Source organism: Dermacentor variabilis, chromosome 5, assembly GCF_050947875.1.
Source record: "Dermacentor variabilis isolate Ectoservices chromosome 5, ASM5094787v1, whole genome shotgun sequence".
NCBI lineage: Eukaryota > Metazoa > Arthropoda > Arachnida > Ixodida > Ixodidae > Dermacentor > Dermacentor variabilis.
Genome location: NC_134572.1, coordinates 52962207 through 52985498, shown reverse-complemented (window position 1 = coordinate 52985498; position 23292 = coordinate 52962207). Strand labels below are relative to the sequence as shown.

The 23292-nt window shown below is 48.4% G+C and overlaps 2 protein-coding genes across 2 annotated transcripts in view; one reads left to right on the top strand and one right to left on the bottom strand.

Annotated features, from left to right (window-relative positions):
* The window catches only part of LOC142583529 (uncharacterized), a 383537-nt gene that overhangs the window by 6765 nt on the left and 353480 nt on the right, over window positions 1-23292 (bottom strand). The gene's annotated exons all lie outside the window — the stretch shown is intronic.
* Window positions 12-7528, top strand: LOC142581859 (endothelin-converting enzyme 1-like). Its single transcript, XM_075691306.1, has 3 exons — window positions 12-159; window positions 2983-4671; window positions 7019-7528. Exons 1-3 carry the CDS (start codon window positions 82-84, stop codon window positions 7478-7480), a joined length of 2229 nt encoding a protein of 742 aa, XP_075547421.1. The 5' UTR covers window positions 12-81; the 3' UTR covers window positions 7481-7528.

Below are 23292 nucleotides of genomic sequence, written 5' to 3'. Positions count from 1 at the left end.
CAAGAAGAAAGAAGAAGACGACGAAGAAGAACAAGAACAAGCCCGCTGTTCCTGCCTGCGACTGCTTCTGCGAGGATCCCAATGGAGCCCAGACGCAGTTCGCCCGAATTGGGGCCTATACCTCCGCGAAGCATCTCTGCAATGCGCCCGCTGCCAATGGTAAGTACACTCTTTCTTGGCCTAGTAATGGGAGGGCCGATAAGTGGTTTTCATCCTACGCTCCAAACTAATCCGAGATGACTGTAAAAGAAACGGCAAGAATTCTGGCAGCTGGCGGCCTTATTGCATTGTTTAAGGTCACCCGAGTGCACTAGAGTCGGAGATTAAACATGTTGCAATTGTGGTCTTATGTACGCCACTACCGCAGTGATTCGCGGCGTTCTTAGAAAGGTCACGAGGTCGCGAGGCTAAGCCGAACTGCACGAGCCACCATTCTCATGTGACAGAGACATAATCGATCGCGTACTCAGATTTAACTACGCGCTGATAAATCCCATGTGGTCAAAATTAGTCGCGAGGCTCTATACCTAGGCGCTTTTCACAGCCAGCTGGTCGTCTTTATGAAGTAGACGCTAACGTATATTACTGTTTACTTAAGGCGCTAAAGTTAGCTACGATCATACTTCTTTGCGAAACTAACTTGTAACATGTTTCGTAATGAAGACGTACGCATTATTTAGGACTCAATGCACCGCATACTAATATAAGCAATAATAGAACGCTCAGTAGACATGAAGAGCGCGGAGTTTCCATAAAACTCAGGTTTCAAAGCTATTGCTTTGCTAGCAAATGAGAGGACAAATTCAATGGACCCCTTATGCTTTCTCATGTATGACAAAGCATCACGATGCAAAATTTCCGATGAACTGGTTTTGGTAAAAGTGGGCTCAAGACACCTACTGTTTAATGTCTGGCGTAGACTTCGTGATCAGATACTGTCGGTTATCTGCTGGTCGAAATCACACAGACGTTACGATGCTTTAGTGCAGGCAGAAACTGTTGTCATTACTCTAAATGTAGCGTACACCGTGACGTGTGTGACGAACACATTTCTCTACTTATAACAAGCAAGTTACAGAGCTTCCATAATTTTTGCTTTCTTTTCACTCTTCCTACCGCGTCAAATGAAGAGCATTGCGCATTATATTATCAGGCATTTCCATAAACAGTTATACGAAAAAATATTACTAGTTCCGGCCGAAAGGCGAAACACTGATTGCGATAGCAAATTAGTAAATAGGTGTACGAAGTAACGATAGTAGTTTCATCGGCCATATACATTTTTAGACATTCGCTTACTAACTAAATTAACAATCATAGACTGCGTAAGCGTTACTTAACGAGGACGTAGAAACAGACACACAGAGACATCGCTATCTTTGTGTGTCTGCTTCTTTCTACGTCCTTGTTCAGTCGCGCTTACACATTCTATCATGGATTCAAACCAACTAGCCCGCCAACGTGTTTTAACTAAATTAACCAGCACGGTGTCACGCGCGCTCAAGTAAACGCGAACACATATCGCTGGATAAGCGCGGGAACTTTTCTGGAGTGAGGAATCGCGGCAGCAGCAAGCGAATTGACCTTCATGCATCTCTCGCTTCAACGCGAACGAAACGTCGAAAGCACAGCGCATACGAAACTACGGGTACTACGCGCACTCTGCAAGCATCGCAGAGAACTTTGACGATGAGCCACGCGCGGGTGCGCACTTTGGCCACGTCGCAGATTGCTTTCAAAACACGCGAGCGCCGGCAACGCGACCCTACGGCGTCCGCCAAAAGCGTCTACTACGGCGTCCGCGATTCGCGTGGCCAACGCCGTAGTAGACGTCGCGGTTGTCTCCACTCTGTATGGAGCAGCGGAAATCGAGGCACCCTAGCGGCCGTCAGAGAAGAACGCCCATCCTCCCTCGCCTGACCCCCCTCACTCGCACGCGACAGAAGGCACGAGACAGGAGAGTGCACGCATGCTGGCCGCGTTCCTCGCTCGCGCACGCGAGATTGAACCGCGTTCGCCGGCTCACCCCCAGAAGCTTTCACTCATACGGAACCTCACGGTGAAACCGACGGTGACACCGATGGTGACACCGACGGCAGCAATGCGCCTGGAGTGTCCATATAATTGCTATTTCATTAAAGAAAGCTAAGAAAAAAAAGCGTTGTGTTAAATTGCCTTGCACCGTCTATATGCATAGGCGTATTTACCGATAGGGCAAGGAGGGCACTTGCATCCCCCTGTCTAAAATGCGTGTTTGTAAGTGAGGGGGGGGGGACAGTACGCCATATTCATTCCCCTCACGATACCGCTGCGCAAATGCACCGTCACGTGTTTTTTCGTTTATTCATATATCGCGGGCTTTCTTTGCAACCCGGAAAGAAGGACTACGTGAGACGTATCGTAAAGGAAACAACTCGATCTATGGTCTTTGATGGTGTTCTACAAATCTGCGTATCATATTTGGGGTCTTCAGCCAATAATTAAGAAGGTGAGGAATTAAATTTAAGTAATTAGTGAGTTATGGGAAAATCTGAGTTACTATAGGTTATTGCGGATAGTATGCGTTCGGTTCAATTCGCATATATATATATATATATATATATATATATATATATATATATATATATATATATATATATATATATATATATATATATATATTGTAGCGAGAAAGAGAGAACTCTTAAGCTTCCTTTCCACCCCCCCATCTCCACCCCTCGAGAACTAGTCGGTACGTCACTGTTTAGATGTTAGTTTCGTATCATTAGCAACGAATGAACGTTCGTACATCTCCGAACACTTGCTCAATGGTATCTTAGAGTAGACGAATTCATGTTCACCGATACCGTATAGCGAAACGTGGGCACACGAGCTTTTCGATTGTCAGTGCCTTCCTTGTGTGCATGTCTGTTTTAAGCTAAGTTCTCTATGGATCTCATTGTTGGCAAAGTCGCGTGGCACTAATATTTCTGTCACCCGCAGAAGATCGGTACGCTGTACCAGTCTCAGCGGCATATCCTCTCGAGTCCGCCCCCGCCTCCTGAGCGCCCCAAACTGGGAACGAAGGCCACCGTGGTAGCCGCGCTGCTGGCAGTCGCAGTCGCAGTCTGCGTCGTGTCCGCCGTCGCTGTCCCAATCGCACGGCGCATGCGGCGAGCTGCCCAGCTCGTCGGTCTGTGCGACACCACGGCGTGCACCTCGTACGCTCGCATGGTGGCGCAAAGCACGTCGGGATCGGTCAACCCGTGCCACAACTTCTACCGCTTCGTCTGCGAAGGCTACGCCAACTCGTCGCGCTCGGTGTTCCGGGACCACGTGGACACCTTCACGGGCCTCGTGTCACGCTCGCTGCGCACAGCCGTGGCGCCGGGGTCGGCGCAGAGCGCCTTCGAAAAGGCCGCCGTCTTCTACCAGTCGTGCGTGGCCGTGGTCGCCGAAGGGACAAACCAGTTCGACCAGTTCAGAGGTATCATGGAAGACGCCGGTATCATGTGGCCCCGAGTCGCGCAGACACCCGAGCTTATGGCCTCGATGCTCAAGATGGCCATCACCTTGAACCTTTTCACCATAGTGTTCTTCGCTGCCGATAGCGACGTTGGAAAGTGCCGCATCGAGATCTGGAAGGGAGACATCTTGGAATACATGAAGCGACGTCGCCGCGAGCTCGAGGCCGTCGGCAAGTACGAGATGTACTACGAATCTTTCTCCCGTATCTTCGGTGTCGACGATGAGAGCGCAATTTCTACGAACAGCAAGGGTGGCGACGCCCCTGTTCCTTCCAGAAACGTATCGCTGAACTTCGAGCAATTCCTCCAGACCGAGAACGTCGTCTTCCACTACCTTACTGGCCGCAAGCACTCTGTGAAGGCAGTCTTCGACAACATCGCGAAGCTGCATCGCGTATCGCCGTCTATTTCGGCGTGGCGCTGGGCAGACGTGTTTAGGCAAATGATGGGGATGCCCTCGGCACCGATGCACAATGCGTCGTCGCTGATCCTGCCGTGCTCGCAAGAGATCACAGTTTGGGACTTGCAGTACCTTCGCTCTCTAGACGACGCGCTGCTTGCGGTGGGCTGGCACCAGCTTCATTTCTACTACGGATGGACCGTCGTTCAAGTTCTGGCGCGCTTCATGTCCTACGGCCTCTCTGTCATGAGCCACGGGAGCGTCAAAGCAGCGCGAGATGAGTCACCGCTCCACTGCCTGAGGCTCACCGAGAGCACCATGGGACTGGTGGTGTACCAGCGCTACGCGGCCACCGATTTCAACAGAGACACGCGGCTGGAGTTGCACGAGATGGTGAACGTGGTGTACGCCGCGCTTCTGCGCATGCTGCAGGCCAACCCGGATCTGGACGTGCGCGAGACGTCGATAGACCTGCGACTGCTTGAGAGCACGCTTCTCCCCAAGTTCGAGATAATCGAGGACCAAGCGAAGCTGGACAGACTGTTCGCCGACGTCCCCGCCATGGCGAAAGACTCGTTCGCACAGAACTGGCAACAGCTCCAGCAGGCGCTGCGGCGCATGAGTCCCGCGGTGCGACAGGCTACCCGATCGTTCTATCTGTCAGCCACCGCGACGGCCAGCGGGTACTCGATTCACCGAGCGAGCGACAGACGGGAGCTGGGCCTAGCACCTTATGTGTCCCTTTTGCCATTGTACGACCTTCAGGTAAGTCGCTATGAAAGAATCAGCTGTACTTGCAGAATGTGAGAGCAATAGTGTATTGTATTATGGAGGAAAAAAACCAAAGGAAATTTAGCAGAACATGTCTGCTGCATGCTATAGGAGTATGTTTCGGTGATCTTTACTAGAACCTGTGACTACAGCTAGACATGTGACTACCACAGGTGGAGGTTTAATTAAAGGTGAACATTGTGCTGATGTCTGCCCAGCTGAGAATGAGAGAATGAAAAAGACTGGGACAAAGTTGAGGTCCAAACTTTAATAGGCACTGTGCTTTTCTGTGCTTAGCCTGTTCGGTTCTAGCGCTGTCAGTTATGATGCAGCGGTGCATTATAGGCTTTCTGTTGATAGTTACGGTGGCCGGTAAAGCTTCAGCGGCATTGCAGAGATCTTAAATACGAACTTGGGGGAGCATTAACCAAGTGGTTATGTTTTCTCGCATGTTCTTATCGTGCGTTTCCTTTCGGTATCATGCACAGCTGAGGTCGAAATAACAGTCTTTAGTTTGTAGAAGTTGTTTGCCTTTGCTTGGGCAGGCTGCTTGCACTGATATTTCCTCATAGCGGTATTGGCTGGCACTTTACCTTAAAGCAAAGTTCTAGTGGTAAGAACTATTTTAAAGCGAAGGCATTGTACGCCCCATTACGCAAAAAATCCGGCGTTGTAGTCGGCGGAGTGACCAAATGATGGTGTCAAAAATAGTATACGGCAAAGAGTAAAAACACGTCAAACGATACTCGGACTGATGTCGAATTTCTCAGGGAGTTTCTTGTAAACAAAGTAAGTTAATGCCTTTAAAAATATTAGGTAAATTTATGTGAGGATGGGAATCTAAACCGGGCCTCCGGGTGCGAGCCGAGCACGCATCGCCGACGCCATGGCGGCTCCACGGTTCTAGTTGGCTAAATGTGTGCTTAGTGCGTGCGTCATTGCTCACGTCACGTCGCAGCCATCTGGCTGACTAAACGTGTGGCCTAGTGCGTGCTTCCGTTGAGCAAGCGAGTGGCAGCAAATGGGTAGGAGGTGGCGCCACGTCATGCATGAATAAAATGAGTGTATAATATAAAAAGCATTAATGTCCACTTGAACGCCACTGAGTTGCCCTTCGAGTTATCAACTCCTCGCGGGCAAGCGAGCGCACGTTGAGACACTCGGCGCGTTTTCATTTGCCTTTACCGAGGCGCAGTCAAAACGCAGGCGAGAGCTTGCGCGGACAAAGAACGCGCAGAAAAAAACATTTCACCAAAGGAACTATAATACTTTCGCGTTCCCGCACGTAAGCAGTCTTAAGTGTCTCTGCCGAATTTTTTACAGCACAGCTGTATACCTCTACCGCCCAAGGAAATTTTCGTGTCGTTGATGGCGTGGTAAGCAAGAAACTCCCCATACGTGAGCCGATCCAGAAGATAGTGCAATGCCGGGCCGACCGGCGGCGGAGGTGAAGCAGGCGTTAAGCGCTCCCCATACGTGGGCCGATTCCAAAGTTGTGCAATACCGGCCCGACCCGCGGCGGAGGTGAAGCAGGCGTTAAGCACTCTGCATACGTGGGCCGATCCCGAAGATAGTGCAATGCCGGGTCGACCCGCGGCGGAGGTGCAGTTCGCCATTAAGCGGCCCCCATACACAGCTTCGCTGGTCTTCCTTCTTCGCAGGGTGAAAGTGGAGTGAGTTTTTTGCAAATACATGACAAGAACACCAAAGACGTGAGTTGTCATCCTATAGAGTGCATTCTGAAAAGTTATTATTGGCTTCTTTTACATTCGATCTTTTTTCATTATTGACAAGAACAAATAACGAGATGCTGGCACCAACACACGGTACCAGCTAATCCTTTCACATAAGTGACCTGGCATGCATCAGGTGACTCGGAGTCACAAAGGTAAAAATGAAATACCTTTCAAAGCGACACTGTGATAAGTCCCCAAGGCACGACATGTCATCACAGAGATTACAGCTTAGAATGTTAACAAACGTCAGTGGTGCAGCACAGATACACAAAACATTACAAGAGAGAAAAGCGCATACAATACCACACATATGTCTTTGAACGAGAAGAAAGGGGCCTAACCGATGGGCCCGATTTTTATAAGTTTTACTGAGCATCGATGCTCAACTGCATGGTAGAGCATTCACTTTCATTTCCATTAATTCATCGTTTCCTTATTTCATTTATTAAGCACAAGTAATTTCCCCTATATTGTCCTTGGTGTCAGTGTTTGTTCGCTTCTTATGATGTGGCATATATGTGTTCAAAACTTAAATTTGAAAGTGCAATGCAACAGTTTTCGCTTCGCCTTGGTTCTCGGAGCGGCTTTCTTTTTTCTTTTTGCAGGTGGCGGACAGCGTCAAGTACGGCGGCCTGGGCTTCATGATCGCGGAGGCCACTTTCCAATTCTTCCAGGAGCACCTGCCCGAGCAGAGCCGCTTCCGCTCTCTGCTCGAGCAGCGCACCCGCTGCTTCGAGAACAGCGGTGCGCTGCGCGGACTCAAGGCAGACCCCACCAAGCACGCCGCCTTCGAGCGCGCCGTCGCCCTGTCGTTCCTGTGGCAGGCGTTCCGGTCTCCCCTGCGGCGCCGCGACCCTCGCTGGCGCTTGCACGGCCTCGGCTCTTTCTCCGAGGAGCAGCTCTTCTTCGTGGCCTCCTGCTTCCCGCTCTGCGCCGGACACCAGAGCGTGGCGGCCGAGATGGAGTGCAACGAGCCACTCAGGCACAACCGGTACTTCCCGGGCGCCTTCCGATGCCCCGGCGGGGCTCCCATGAACCCGCGGCTCAAGTGCAGTGCTTTCTACTGACACCACTCGCGCCACCATCTGCGGATTTTTTTTTTTTTTTGTCTTTTGTCTTTCTGTATATTCCGGGACAATGTCTGTCAGCCGTGAACTTGAGCATCACAGTACGGCGTCCTTATTTTTCTTCCTTTTAATAGTATTTATAACGCTATTTCTACATTTGTTGCCTATAGTGCAGATCGTTCTTGAACCTTTGTTTCCTCCTGGCGCTTTATTGTTGATTTGACGTTAAGCCTTTCGATAGCGCCATTCAACAGAACACTGCGGCCACCGGCGACGGCAAGCGGTCAGAAAACACATTTGGATTACTGGTTATACTGGACAATCGCAGGAAGAAAGAAAACTCGCGTGCTCATTCGTACGTGCTTATTTCACCTATTTATTTGTATTGATTGTTCCGGAGCCACGTGCTGCGTTATCTTCGAAACGTGTGTGGTGGTTTTCTTATATAAGTTCTATGTGTGCACATGGGGGGGGGGGGGGGGGGGGTATGCTATATTGGGAAGTTATGAAGTTATGGACAATATATGTCCCCACGGTCCCCACCTTCGAGGCTAACTTCACCTAGTACGTTGATTCGTTAGCCCCATATTGACTCTCAGAATCATCAACAATACACCATTGCCGAAAACGGTCGAACAATATTGCAGACGCACAAGTAGAATTTGTGAGAAAGGCATATGACGTTCTGAATCTTCTAAAATGCGGTCGTGGTTTCGCATGTGCAAAAAATGGCTTACTCTCCTCCACAGAAGAAAAAAAAGAAAGCAAGAAAATTTGGTCCCCAGCATGTTTATGGAAACTGGACCGGGTGAATTGGGTTTCACCAGATGTCTTAGGAGACGACGACGAAGACGGATTGGGGGTGACAAAACGAGCATTTCACCTCATGTTCCATAAAAAAAGTCTTTTCACCGCCCGAATCATGGCTGATCCCCCAGTGTGTGTTGCGCTTTTTCAACGAGGAATCAGATCAAAAACAAAATAAGAAAATGTATTTGCATCATTTCATGGTACATGGTTGGTGACTCGATCAGAGCCCCCAGCAGTTCTGCCGAACACGAGGGCCAGGATGGCCTTAAGTAACCTGCCGCGTCTGTCCAATGCAATCGGCGGACAGGTATACATTGACCAAGAAAGCGGGGGCCTCCACAGGACAGGTCGGCTACCGCCCTCCCCCCCCCCCCCCCCCCCCGTGGTTTCTCGCATGCTTGTCGTAGTCGGCTGCGTTTGTGCGCATCGAGGTTCCAGTGCCTCAGCGCTCGCGCACTCTTTTGTCCTCTTGTCAAGTTGCGACGTCAATGGCTTCCTCCACTTCGTGGCCTGCTTGTTGTCCGTGCACAGCTCAGGACGTGACAGGCGCCGTAGGGATGACGTTTTCTCTTAGAGGAGGGAAATCAGCTCGACAAGAGAAAGGGAGCTGGAGCGTTGCCCGGACTTCAGACGCTGAGTTTCAGGCCGATCCAAACAACGCATATTAAGCTGACTTGCTTACACAAAACACGATGCGCGATAATAAGTTCTTCGTCGTAGATGAGTTTGTTGACGCAATTTCAGGCTCTCAGCGTGCGTAAAGTTTGCGCGCAGAGAATACACGGTGCGCCTGCATCTTTTCTTGTTTGTGCGCTATGTTCCGTTTTTTTTTTTTACCCTAACACGAAGCTCTAATACAGGATTGTTCTCAACTGCTGGATTAAGCTCATCTATAGAGCTCGTACTCTGCGTGTGATGTGATGTGATTTGTGGTGTGCTTTCCTCCCCTTACTTGCCTTTATTTCCCTGCTCTTCTCTTTGTTTTTTTCCCCTCTTTTCTCTTCAAGTGGGTGGGCGTGGTGTCTCTTTAAGAGACAGTTGCTAGAGCGCTTCTTTTTCTCTCTGTGAGGCGTTTGTATATGTTTACATGATTATTAATAATTATCACGAAAATTTTGGTGCAAAGAAATGTTGAGAAAAAAAGACAGGTAGTGAAGCATCACTTATCAACGAACGCAACTTATGCAAGTACGTGGCACAAATGTAGGAATGTACCTATTTCATACCTAGATACTCTCCCTATTTATCTGGGAGACTCCTGAACACCGGGTCAATCATCCCGATTGTTCGAACACGGCCGTAAATCTCCCGATACACTGCTGCAACCCAACCGAAAAAAGAAAAAGCGTAATGTAGCAAGCCACATCGTAATTGCCACGATGTGACAGGCCGCTAACCGAATTGACATTTAAATGCAAGCCATGTGTGTGGACAGTGTAGCCCAACACAGTTCACTTCAGATCGAGACGCGCATTGAGGAGTGCGCGTGAGGCCAAGGTCTAACATACGTGCATATACGCCGGTGTTCATGAGTCAGCTTCGCCGCTATAAACTCCAATTATGCGGTGAAGCACACGTATGCGGAAAGATGTCACTGTTACGCGACATAGTACGTGCTTCCCTAATTGCACAAGTGCGAACGCGCCGTCTCCGGCATACAGTAAGAGCATCGAGACTTCTAATAACTGTACTGACAGCCATTCATAGCTGTTGCTCATGTTGCTGTGTTCCAGAATTTTTTTTTCCCTTAGGACTCTGTTCTCTCTCCGCGATTCCATCAGTGATTGGTAAACTTTAGTTTACGCAAACGTTTAGTAAGTCGTACCAATACAATAATGCGATGTGATGAATTGGTGTCCTTGCTTCTGGAAATCATTGTATTTTCGAATGCCGTACTGTGATTTCGTGCAATCGGGCTTCTTGCTTTGCTCTTTCTTTAAAGGGAAGTCGAAGATGTCATGGTATGATTGCACACCACCACTCGTTTTTTTTTTCTTTCCTATGCAAGCAAGAATTTCAGAAAAGTATGCTTGCGGCTGTCAGCGAAATTCCAACTCGTTATATGGATTAGTTGGAGAGGTGAGGTCTGGTTAACTTCCCTGCCTTCTACTTTTCTCTTCCCTCCCTCCCTGGAGAGGTGAGATGATGATGATGAGGATGATGATGACGACGACGACGACGACGACGACGACGACGACGATGATGATGATGATGATGATGATGGTGATGATGATGATGATGATGGCAATTCAATCTGCATCATTCGCACACACATTAAAATGGAGACCAGGGAAAATGCTGCCGATCGAGTGCCGTATGCGCATGCATAAGTAGGAGCAAGCACACATAAGTAACATCTTAGCAATGAATATTTGTAGAATCAGTAGACCGCAACAGTTCACAAAGAAAACAACTTACGTTCAGAGTAGCCAAAAAACTGCAGTCAGAAGCAGCGCTGGAAAAAATATATATAATAGCGCAAAAATATGCCTACATAAATAAAAATATTTAGAAAGATGTGAAGCATTTGTACTACAAGTAACAACCCTAATTTAGCATTTTAACCACCTTCACTAAACTGCCTTCTTCATTATTCACTGTGGCAAATGTCGCAATTGTGGACCCGAATCACTGTGACGTAGTTAGTAGGGGGAGCAGAGCTAACAAGAAAAAGTTGGGACAGGTCAGAGCGCTAGCACCGTGTCCTGTACCAACATTTTCCCGTTAGCTTTGATCGCGCTAGTAACTATGTCATAGCAGTTGCATCAACACCAACTAGCCCAACTCTCTTCGTTAAGCGGACCGGAAACTAATCGTCAATCAAGTCACATCTATTTGGCGTAAATCCTAAGACAAGCATCAATTTTGATATGTTCGTCCCGCAAATATGGTCGCAAATACACTAGCAGTCCATTTATTATTTTCCTGAAAAGCCTCCCTCGTGCACTTCTGGGCAAAACTACGTGTACAGCACCAATGTATGCTGTGTCTCCCTAGGTAAAATGTATGGAATCGGACTAAGGAGAACGCAACCGATCGCGTGATCAGTGAAGAAGAAGCAAAAGAAGGGCAAGAAGGAAGCCGCTGCTCACCGTCCTAGCAAGGTTTTTCTATGGAGCCTGCGCACGGTTCTTTTGAAACGGAGCCAACGTCTACAAGGCAGGAACAAGGCTCCGCTACGCTTCGGTTCCCGATCGTAAGTGTATACTGAAATTAACATTGTTTCGTATGTAGCAAGTGAGTTCCTGAAACCATCAGATGTTGCCAACTGGCCGATTAAGAGAGGAGTCCCTGTCCCCTCTTTCGAGACATGCTTTACCGGAACTTATGACACGTGACTTCATGTATGTGTTGCGGAGAAAAAGTTGCGCACGGACGGATTTGCTCGTGCACTGAACCCCCTCCTCCCTCATTGAATTTTATTGTGGATCTGCCCCCTAATGTTACCTCACATGTCACTAAGCTTGCCATGACTCCTTATTTCGAAGCCCCAGTGGCGTTGAGTCAATCCTTAGGCATACTCTAGCTATTCACGCGAATTTGTTTGTACTCGTAAGTTGGATTGGTGTCATTGAAGCTCCGGATCAAAACTGTGCAAAATTTTTCTTCTCTGTGGGCAAGCCTAGGTTTGTAATGCTGTATAGCCTCAGCATGGGCATTTCAAGTATTTGAGTTACGGGCCTGGGATCACAATATGGGCCAACATATCAGCCTTTCGTCAAAATAAAGTTCCTTTAAAACTCTTTATTTACGATCTACATGAAATGTTCACCCAGTAACGCAGTAACAGCCTGCACGAAAAAAGAGTGTAAAAGTGGTTAGCTCTCAATGAATCTGCGAATACGCGTAATAACTGTGGAACATTGCTTAAAAGATGCAACGCGCCTTTTTTCTTGCTTCCGAAGAAGATCGGCCGGCTGTACCAGCCTCAGCACCGCATGACGTTAAGTGCTCCCCCACCCCATGAACGTCTCAAACTGGGCAACAGGTCAACCGTGGTGGCCGCGCTGCTGGCAGTCGCAGTGGCAGTCTGCGTCGTGTCCGCCGTCGCTGTCCCAATCGCACGGCGCATGCGGCGAGCTGCCCAGCTCGTCGGTCTGTGCGACACGACGGCGTGCACCTCGTACGCTCGCATGGTGGCGCAAAGCGCGTCGGGATCGGTCAACCCGTGCCACAACTTCTACCGCTTCGTCTGCGAAGGCTACGCCAACTCGTCGCGCTCGGTGTTCCGGGACCACGTGGACACCTTCACGAGCCTCGTGGCGCGCTCGCTGCGCACAGCCACGGCACCGGAGTCGACGCAGAGCGCCTTCGAAAAGGCTGCCGTCTTCTACCAGTCGTGCGTCGCCGTGGTCACCGAAGGGGTAAGCCAGTTCGACCAGTTTCGCGCAGTCATGTCTGACGCGGGAATCCTCTGGCCACAAGTTTCCAAAAGGCCAAACATCATGGCGTCAATGCTCAAGATGGCCGTCACATTGAACATTTTCACCCTCGTCTTCTTCGCCGCCGACCACGACGGGGAGAAGTGTCACATTGAAATCTGGAAGGGCGACGTCCTGGAACACCTGAAACGACGTCGCCGCGAACTTGAAGCCGACGGCAAGTACCAGCTCTACTATGACACCTTTATCCAGATTTTTGAAGGCTACAACAAGAATGCAACAATGGGCGGCTCTTTGTTGGCCTCAGCTACCTCTGGCAGCGAATCCACGCGCTGGGAGTACTTCCTCCAGATTGAAAACGTTGCCTTCCATTACCTTACCGGTCGCAAAGCGGTCATAAAGACGGTATTCGACGATGTTGGCAAATTGAAGCGCATATCGCCGTCAATATCGCCGAAGCGCTGGGCCCACTTGTTTGGCCAAATGATGTTCGCTTCGCTCAATAAAGTGGATAATCTATCGTCTCCCTCCCTGCCATGCTCACAAGAGATAACGGTGTGGGACCTGCAGTATCTTCGCGCCCTGGACGATCTTTTGCTTGCTGTCGGCGAGCAACGGCTCCACTTCTACTACGGCTGGACTGTTGTCCAGGCTTTGGCTCGCTTCATGTCCTACGGCCTCGCTGTCCTGAGCTACGGAAGTGCGAAGGCAGCGCGCGACGAGTCATCGCTTCACTGCCTGCGGCTCACCGAGGCAACCATGGGTCTGGTGGTGTACGAGCGATACGCGGCCAGGTACTTCAGCCAGGACATACGCGTGGAGTTGCACGAAATGGTGAACGTGGTGTACTCGGCGCTCCTGCGCAGCATCCAGGCCATCCCGGAGTTGGATGTACGCGACACCTCGATGGGCTTGCGGCAGTTGGAGCGCACACTTCTCCCAAATTTCGAGTTCCTTGACAACAAGGACCGACTGGACAGACTGCTCGCCCAGGTGCCGTCCATGGTGCGCCGCTCGTTCGCGCACAATTGGCTGGAGCTACAGCGTGCACTGCGCCACATGAGCTCCGAGGTACGCGGGGTCACCAGCTCCTGGTACCTGTCGAGCATCGCCGCAGCCAGCGGCTACTCAATCCACAAGGCTGGCAGCAAGGGAGAACTGGGACTCGCGCCCTATTTGACCCTGCTGCCACTGTACGATGCGAGTGTGAGTATAGCAAGGATTCGGTAGCGCATCACATCAACGAACACCTTCTGAGGCCCTAAGAGAGAGAGAGAGAGAGAGAGACAAAAGGGAAGGAAAGACAGGGAGATTAGCCAGTGTAAATACCGGCTGGCTAACCTGTGCTGGGGAAAGGGGTAAAGGGAATAAAAGGAGAAGGAAGAGAGAAAAAAAACAAGAAAATGCACACAGTAACGCGATGTTACGTGCAACAATTAGTCAAAGGCGTTCGCGCAATTCACATGTCCTTAAGAACTTGAGCAAAGCCCATAAGAACTTGAGCAAAGCCCTTAAGGCCTTGAGTGCCGAAACCCGTCTGGACCAGTGTCCCAGAACTTTCTCTTCTGTGAAGGGGCGATTGTTCAGTTTTTCGAGCGCGGTCACGAGCACTTTCTTCTGCAGCCCTAAACTAATAAGGCTTCACCGCAGGTGGTGGACAGCGTCAAGTACGGTGGTCTTGGTTCCCTGATCGCGGAAGCCACGTTCAAGTTCTTTGAGGAGCATTTGCCTTTGCAGAGCAGCTTCCGCTCCCTCCTGGAACAGCGCACTCGCTGCTACGAAAGCGCAGGACCACTGCGCGAACTTCAAGGGGATCCTGTCAAGCGCGCTGTTTTCAAGCGCGCCATCTCCCAATCCTTCCTGTGGCAGGCGTTCCAGTCTCCGCTACGACGGCGTGACTATCAATGGCGCCTGCACGGCCTCGAGTACTTTTCGGAGCAGCAGCTGTTCTTCATGGCTTCCTGCTTTCCGCTCTGCTCCGGATACCAGAGCGGCATAGCTGAGCTCAGCTGCAACGAGCCACTGAGGCATAGCCGACACTTTCCGGGCGCCTTCCGCTGCCCCGGGGGTGCGCCCATGAACCCTCGACTCAAGTGCAGCGTGTTTTACTAGCGCGTCTTTAGTTTCGCCCACTAAACGAACTATGACTCCTTCAATAACACATTCATTAACGACTGTTAGCGGGTTACCTTACCTGCCTAAGACGCATATTTGTTTTAAAACAGCTTCTAGGTCACAGGGTAAATGTGTCAACTATGAGAATGCCTCTGTTGTGATTAAGTGACATCTGCTGATTATTTTTATTCTGTTTGAATCTTTCTCACGTTAGTGAAGATGTGGAACATGCGACGAAAGACTGCTTCTTTGTCGTGTTTTCTGGAAGGACACAATAGGCAGTGCCTTCCCAGTACCTATAAGCTAGGGCTTGTACGCTTCCATGTTTGCATCTCCGACGATGAATTTAGCGACGCTGTTCGGCTGGCTACCATGAATAATTTGCTGATGCTGAACAGGCAAACGATTTCTGTATTTGCTTTCACTCGTAAACTGACCGCTCACAATTATTTCAAGAACTGCACATTATGTTCTAGGCGACTCGTTTGCTTTTGCGTACACTGCAATATTACTGCAGTGACGTCAATGTTGCGTTGCTTCCCTGTTTTGGATATGTAAATCTTTACACCACGTTTTCTTTCTTTTCCTTTTTATTCCACATTGAACTGTTCTGAAACTTGAAAGTATGGTCACAATTTACAGTATTAACGAGATAATTTCAGAACAAAGATCCGCGATTAGTCTACAGAGCGAATACTTTCACTAAAATTTGCCGATAATTCGCGGGCAATAGGTTGAATAGGCTCGAAGAGGCTGGAAGTGTACGAGCAAAGTGAAGAAGGCAAAAAGTAAGTGAATGCACACCTCGTTAGTACGAAAACAGTGCGACAGCTTGGCCTGCCATTGAACACTCCGGTACTACTGTCTTTCGAAGCGTCTGTGCTTGGGCACTCACACAGGAATGTGTGCTTCGCCTTAGAAAAATTTATTATTGAATCAAACCGATTTCATTGATGACCGTATTATTCTATTTCTTCCTCCTCTATTGCCGCATTGCTATATTATAGATAATTTTTTTTTCCTCTACGTAGCATGACAGTCTACTGAACCGTTTCGATTTTCTCTCGCCTAAATTCATGTAACAAAATTTTAGGTTGTTACCTCCATTTTCTGAACACTTAAGCAAAGTCTGCCCGACTCTTGGCCAATCCCCGCGAGTGGGTAAGCGCCAAACTCATCAAGGACATCATCATCATCATCATCATCAACTGGGTACTCGTCTAGGACAGGATAGAATTCGCTCGGTGCTACTGCTATGCAGAGCCGGCTTCACCTTGTGATATCCTGATCATTCTGCCTAACCGCTGCTCCGAAACGGAAAAATTGACTGCCGCTTAAGGGGTTTGAAATGCTGCGCGAAATAGCAGCACAATATTGCTTTCGATGAATTTACCTTAGAACTTTCCTATTGTGATTCTATAACCAAGCCAAGCACGGACTATCGGCTATATTATCTCGTACTTTACTACGTGTCATCATAGCAGTACCCAGTGTTTCAAGTACTCCGTCTACTTCTGACTGAAATTCAAGCTTTCAGAAATCTTAATAAACTAAAGCATACATTATATTTCGTAGTTTCACAACTTCGGAAGTTTCCCAAAATGCCCAAGTTTCATGCAAACAGGCTCATTCAGGCTTTGATTTCGAGACGCGCCGTGTTTTCTAACTGGTTACGCGAGCGCTGTACACGGCGCAACCTCAATTACTCTCATGATTGCTAACTTTTTTTGCCCTGTCACCTTTCTTCGTCCTGCGTATGTACGCGTTGGTGAGACTGCAGCGATGCAAACAAATACTTTGAGAAACACTTCCTGCAGGGCGAGTTCGGTTCGGCGAGTAGTGTGTGCGACAGACCCCGGTTTCTGTTGGACGTGTCAGCGGTGTTAGGGCGCCACAAGCTTAGTTTGAGGAAGGTATTTCCCGGTAAGAATACGTCCCTCTTCCTCGTATGTTCTACACTTGCTAATAAAGGGGTCGCTAAACTTAGGACGTTATTCGAAAATAGCAAAGAAAGCATAGTTTGAACCAATACTCACTGCGCGTGGGATGCGCATAATTCTTCCTTTCTACTTTTATCCGGTCGTTATACGACTATAGTGCACTAATCCCTGCAGGTAAGTAGCTCGCTTCAAAAGCAGGCATTGATTTCGAAACGGGTAGCTTGATTTGGCTTTTTCGCCCGTTTTACAGAGTAAGCTGTTATGGGCTCATTCCTATAGCCGTTTCGGTTGGCGATGTTGTCCGTCGCCGCCGCCACCGGTATCCGGTGTCCGCCGCGCAGCTATCGCCAGGCTCCCGCCCACTACTGCGGATGGCCAAAAAGTGGTTGCATTGTCTTGAGGCAGAAAAAAGCAACAGGCCGGCGCCAGACATACATGAAATTCATGTGTGGCATAAGTAATTAAATCAAGCAGGCTAGGTGACTGTTTCAAAGGGGATGTCAATGAATCAAAACAATCATCATCACCATCATTAGCATCGTATCGTGCTACTTGTCGCGCGATGTGAGATGCGCGCCGCGTAGGGTCGATACACGCAAACTTTGCATTGGAGTTGCGTTGTATTACACCATGTGCCGACATGTGGCAGTTGCATGTAGTAGTTGCATGTTGCATGTAGCTGGACCTGGTTAACTCAAGCAGGCTAGGTGACTATTTGTCGCCACCCCGTATCAAAGGCGATGCCAATGAATCACCATCATCACTATCATCAACAACATCATTGTATCATGCCACGGGTCAAGGGATGTAATATATGCGCCGCGTAGCCTCGATGCCTGTGTTTACACTTGGGTACACTTTATGGCTCGTCCTCGCAAGCTACAAGCTGCTGCTGAAGAAGCGAATCGCAGAATCGTAGAAAGCACGCGGCTACAACCAGTCAACGTCAAGCTCAGCACACCATAGTGCAGAGAGCATCATAAGCCGTAGCTCGCCGTCGACGCCAGGCAGACATTTCAGATCGTTCTGGCGTAAACGACGCAAAGAGACTTCGCTGAAAATACCCTGTAGTGCGTGCTGCTGAAAATGGAGCTCCTATGGTGCCGCTCCTCCAGCTTACGCTGTGACTGTGCTGGGTGCGCCGCGCAGGCCTGTGTGTTGACGGGGGCGGTTGGACTTTCACCGCCGAAACATCGATGCAAACGGCGCGTACTCTCGCGCTATCGAGTGCGGGGCGCGTTCGTATAGTCGAACGCTATTATAGTTATTTGAGACACACTTTGCTGTTGCGCGATAGCTTTGGGGTTTCTCACGGTTTCGAACCTGTAACGGAGCCCTAGGAAGGTGTAGCCCTCCTCCTCTCTGTTGTCCTCTCCCCTTTTGACGGCTGCGGGAGAGGAGGTAATACTAGTCGCCTTCCACGCCGGCGCTCGCACCGCCGGAGAGAGCACATGCTACAGAAGTGCAGGTCAACGTCTTTGTTCTCAGCGTAATTACGCAATGAAACAACGAACACTGCCTAAACGTCTCTAATGCAACAAATTCATTCCTTTATTTGGGCGAATAGCTTTCTAAATGTGTTCTCTTATTCGCTTACATTGACAACTATTGCCGATGCTTTCTTCCCAATTTTTATTTTACAGAGTGGCCGAAGCGACGACACCGAATTAACAAAGCCGTTTTTACGAAGTGCGTAAAGCCTTGCAACTCGGAATACCACGTTCCCTGGCGAGGCACTCGCCTTTAGGACCAGTATTGTGAGAACGTCTAACAAGGCACGAGCGCGTGATCACGCTGTGTTTGCAGTGTCCGTGTATCCGTCCTTGCGTCATCGAAGTGGTCGTTATTGTGTCGTCATCAGGTCATCTTGTAATCTTCAGTTTCTCTCCCGCGATATGGCGAGCAAAAGCAAAACTGACCACCATAGCCATTGCCTATCGCACTCATGGACCCGCGGCCATGTGCAGTTGGGAGCTGTGGAATCTTTAATGAATGTCCTCTAATTGACAAAATTTATACCAAATCCGGCTGCGCTACGTTAACACCGTCTTTATCGATGGCGCAAATAATCGTCGCGGTCACTTGCTTCGCCAGGTAAGAAATTTGTTAGGTGTCCCTGTTGGTGCACCCATGCAGCCGTCTTGAGCAGGAGGTCCCACACCAGCACTTGTTCGAGGTACGTGGCAGTTCCGTCCACGAAAGCCGCACACTGATAATCGCTGAGGTAGTTCAGCGGAAGCAGCACGTTGTTGATCCGGCCTCGGAGCTGTTCGTGATCGGTGCTCATGCAGAGGTAGGTCTCTGCGGCACCAGTCTGGTCGATCGAGATAAGGACCCAGCAGATGAGTTCGAGACGTTCACAGCTAGGTGCGAAGAATACTTGCTGCACGTCGTAATCGTCGGCGTGATTTTCGAGGGCTTCGATCAAAGTCGGGATGTCCCGACAGGTGCGAAGCTGGGCAGTTCGATTTCTGACGGGCATGGCGACTGCTCCTACCTGCCCGTATGCTGTTGCTGTTGTTGTCGTTGGCTCAAAACATGGCTCGTACCCACGATGAGGATTGGCCACACTGGATTTTTTGCAAAGTACACCCAGAAAAATGCCAAATGAGTAAAGGTAAACATACAAAACAAAGCATTAGGCAACACAGATTTTGAGAGAGTTTATACATAAACTTAGAGAAAAAATATTAAAAAATTGACAGTCAGATTAGCATATGTTAAAGAGGATGAAGGCGAAAGCCTGCGCGCTCACGAGATATTCATTAAATTACTTGACGTTCTCATTCGAATGTGTTGTTACTTCCGATTAGTTGCTTTCTCCCACCAAAGGTAGTGTGTTCGAGCGCCTTAATTAACAATACATTAGTCAACTGTGTCTTGATTACCTCCGTCCTAATTAACACCAAAGGACGTGGATTTCGCTCCACCCGCCGTGGTTGCTCAGTGGCTATGGTGTTGGGCTGCTGAGCACGAGGTCGCGGGATCGAATCCCGGCCACGGCGGCCGCATTTCGATGGGGGCGAAATGCGAAAACACCCGTGTGCTTAGATTTAGGTGCACGTTAAAGAACCCCAGGTGGTCAAAATTTCCGGAGTCCTCCACTACGGCGTGCCTCATAATCAGAAAGTGGTTTTGGCACGTAAAACCCCAAATATTATTATTATTATTATGGATTTCGCTCCAATTAGATGTCGGGGATTCGAGTGCCTTAATTAAGAACATCGTAATTAACTACACATTAATTAATTTTGCCTTAGCACCAATGGTCATGGGTTATACTCCTACCAAAGGTGTAGGGTTCGACTCCCACTAAGGGTCGTGAGTACGAGTGTCTTAATTAACTGTATCTTAGTTAACTGGGCCTTAAAAAACTTCACTTTAATTGACGCCATATGTCGTGGTTTCGACTCCCACCATAGGTCATGGGTTCGAGTACGTTAATTAAGTATATCTTAATTAACTGTGCCGTAATTAGCTCTGCCTTAACACTAAAGGTTGTGGGTTCCAATCCCACCAATGGTTGTGGGTTCTACTCCCATCAATACGGGTGCTATTGAATTTCAGTGCCATAACGCCGGACGGTCAATTTTTCAACCCATGAGCCATTTAGGGCTTTCGCCTGAATAAATAAAATAAGGTGCCCCACGGTCAGTACCCTAGCAACGTAACCTTTCAGACGCTTCAATGAACTTGTTTTGGGCAAATCATTGACCAATGGTTTGCGGCAAATTGACAGGCGCCAAAGAACAAAATGTTTGATATTCTAAGTGCTAAACACACACTACCAGTCGAAAACGTGAGGGACATTCTACGGAAGGAGGAGAAGCAGCGGCAAGAAATAAATAACTGGTCAATAGTTTCTAGTTCATTACAAAAACAGCAGAGGTTAGTTATGGACAAACCAGATCTATGAAGGTAAACATTGAGGTGGAGAACTCTACAACGGAAGCTTGATAACGTCACCTCGCATATTTGTGAAAGGCATTTGCTCGAGTTCCACGAAAATTTTAGATGCCGAAAATCAACTTCGTGAAGTAGGGATAACTCATTACAATTTAGAGATAAAATGCGTTTTTATCTAGCTCTTGCTAAAAAAGAGCAATCAGGAAGAACATTTAGTACAGGAGCACTTACTGACGACGATGCAAACGAGTCAGCTGATTCATTTAAAAAAGATTCCACTATGTCCGGGGACCGAGACGAAGCGGACTTCAGACAAACTGTTTACCGCAAGAATCGAAATTATGCTAAGCAGGTGTGACCGATTACAAGAAGTTAAATGCGTACAGACCGAAAGCGCATCTATAAAATTTAGTACTTTAGATTTCTGAGGGCAAAATTTTCGGGTGGCCAGAACAATTGCTAGAAATTTTGCAAGAAATACTGGAGTGTAATCAGCGAGACAGAGAGCAAAAGACCAGTTAAGCTGATCTGAAGATATGCCAACTCCGGCCTTCCCTGAACTTTGTGTTGCGTCCGTAGAAATAACCAAGTGAGACGGAAATTGACTAAGGTGATCGTGAAGGAGACCAAGTATGCGCGCTGTAAAAATTATTCAGTGTTTTGGAAAAATATCAGAAATTAGTGTCATCATCAACGAAGTTGTTTTTCCAGAAACCAGGCACGGTAGACGAACTTGAAATTTTGATAGCTGCGCCTGAGCAAAAACAACTTGTGGCTGCTGATAACGCCGCCAACATTTTCTGAAAAACGAATGAGGATAACTGATGAAAACGGATTGCAAACGGGAGAGATGCACCGTGTAAAGCTTCAGGAAAGTGAGGAAAGTAAGTTCCTTAAATCTGAACTCAAGCAGAATAATCCCAGCCTTCAGACAAAGCACACTGTTAGCCACAAAACTTAACAGCCCAAGACAAAGACGCAGCGCTTGCCTTTCCAGTAATATTAAATGTCTTAGCTTGGGTACTGCACATCCTGAAAAAACAACACAGCCGCATTCGAAAATTGGGCGGACGTAAAGTTAATAAATCATCAGTAACGCAGTCCTACGCACACCTGTGTTCTTATTACTGAACCGGCACAACAATCCCATTGCACGCTCTCCTTTACTAGCATTTGCTTCGATTTGCTGCTTCCAGTTCAGCTTAGTATTATATGTTATCCCTAAGTACTTCAAAGCTACAAGTTGCGGTATCGGCTCATTTCGTCGGTAAGGCAGAGAAATCAAAGGGGGATTTGACAATGGAAACACAAGTAAGGAGCATTTCTTCAGAAAAAGTCCGTCCAGCCAGCACTTGAGTTCAGACAAATATGATTGTAAATTTTGGCATAGCGTACACATATACCGCGATGAGGGTACATTGTGATGCCAGCAGCATAGAGATAGAGTTGCACATCTTCATGAACTGGAACAGAAGATAACAAAATATTAAACAAAAGAAGAGAAAAAACTGGTCCCTGTGGTACGCCTCTCGTCTTTATATGCGCCTGATGGCACCCCATTCTTGAAATAGAATTTTCTACCACAAAAGAATTCTTGTATCCAGGCCACTATATAGTCTCGTACAGCACAGCTTGCTAATCTAGAAATTAAAATTCCTTGTTCGACACTGTCATAAGCTTTTGCAATATCTGAAGTTACGAATGCTGAGACATCCCCTGATAGTACTGTGAGTCAAATCCTGCTTTCTAAATCAAAGTGTGCTGACCATATGGAAGATTGAGGCCTAAATCCTATTTCCCTCGACCACAGAATACCCTTACAAAAAAGTGCATTCATTGAGCAGGAGATGAATTAGGTTTTCAATTATTTTGAGTAGATACGATGTAATGGAAATTGACCAAATATTGTCAAAGATATGTCCGACGGTTTGATTTTTAAGTAATAGCACCATTTCTGCGATTTTGTAAGAGTTCAAAATCCATGTATATTGTGTTGAACAGTTATCTGTATTCACAAGTTCATTGTGGAAAGAGTTAAACAATAGTTTAATCAGCAAAAGTAATACGGTCTGGTCCAGGAGCCGATTGAAGTGCTCGTCCAGAAGCCGATTGAAGTGCTGAAGCGCTCGATTGAAGGAGCCGATTGTTGAGCTCATGCCCAAGATGCTACGCAACCTCGACGATGCATCGATCGAGGCTCTAACCCGTTACTTCAACGAATGATGGCATTCGGGCAAGCTCCCTAGACAGCGGAAAGACTCAGCGCACAAGATGCCATGCTACAACTCAAACAAGAAATCATCGACAACAAGACACAAGACGACAAAGTAATTCTGGGGCTCGATTTACAAAGGCAAGGTCCAGCTCCAAGACCGCGGCAGCACCATCCATATCAAGTGGTTCCCAGCGCACGCCGGCGAGTGTGCATCCTCACCGAACCACAACGAGATGGCCCATCTGGCGGCGCGAGCGCTTACCCTCCGCACCCCCGAGAGTAACTGTTCCGTGTGGTGGTTCGAAACCAAGGACCGAGTGACCAGTTATGGCGAAGTTACCAAGTGTTACCGCTGAGCTCGACGGACAATACCGCCTCTCCACCCGGCACTCAGTCGGGAGGAAGCCGTCATCCTAAGGCAGATACAGACCGGATCCCTCCTCG

What these genes read in the sequence shown, in the direction of transcription:
- LOC142581859 (XM_075691306.1), top strand. Translation starts at nt 82, where the DNA reads ATGGAGCCCAGACGCAGTTCGCCCGAATTGGGGCCTATACCTCCGCGA. An exon ending in CAATGCGCCCGCTGCCAATG is followed by an intron (nt 160 to 2,982) that starts GTAAGTACACTC and finishes TGTCACCCGCAG; the next exon opens with AAGATCGGTACGCTGTACCA. An exon ending in TGCCATTGTACGACCTTCAG is followed by an intron (nt 4,672 to 7,018) that starts GTAAGTCGCTAT and finishes TTCTTTTTGCAG; the next exon opens with GTGGCGGACAGCGTCAAGTA.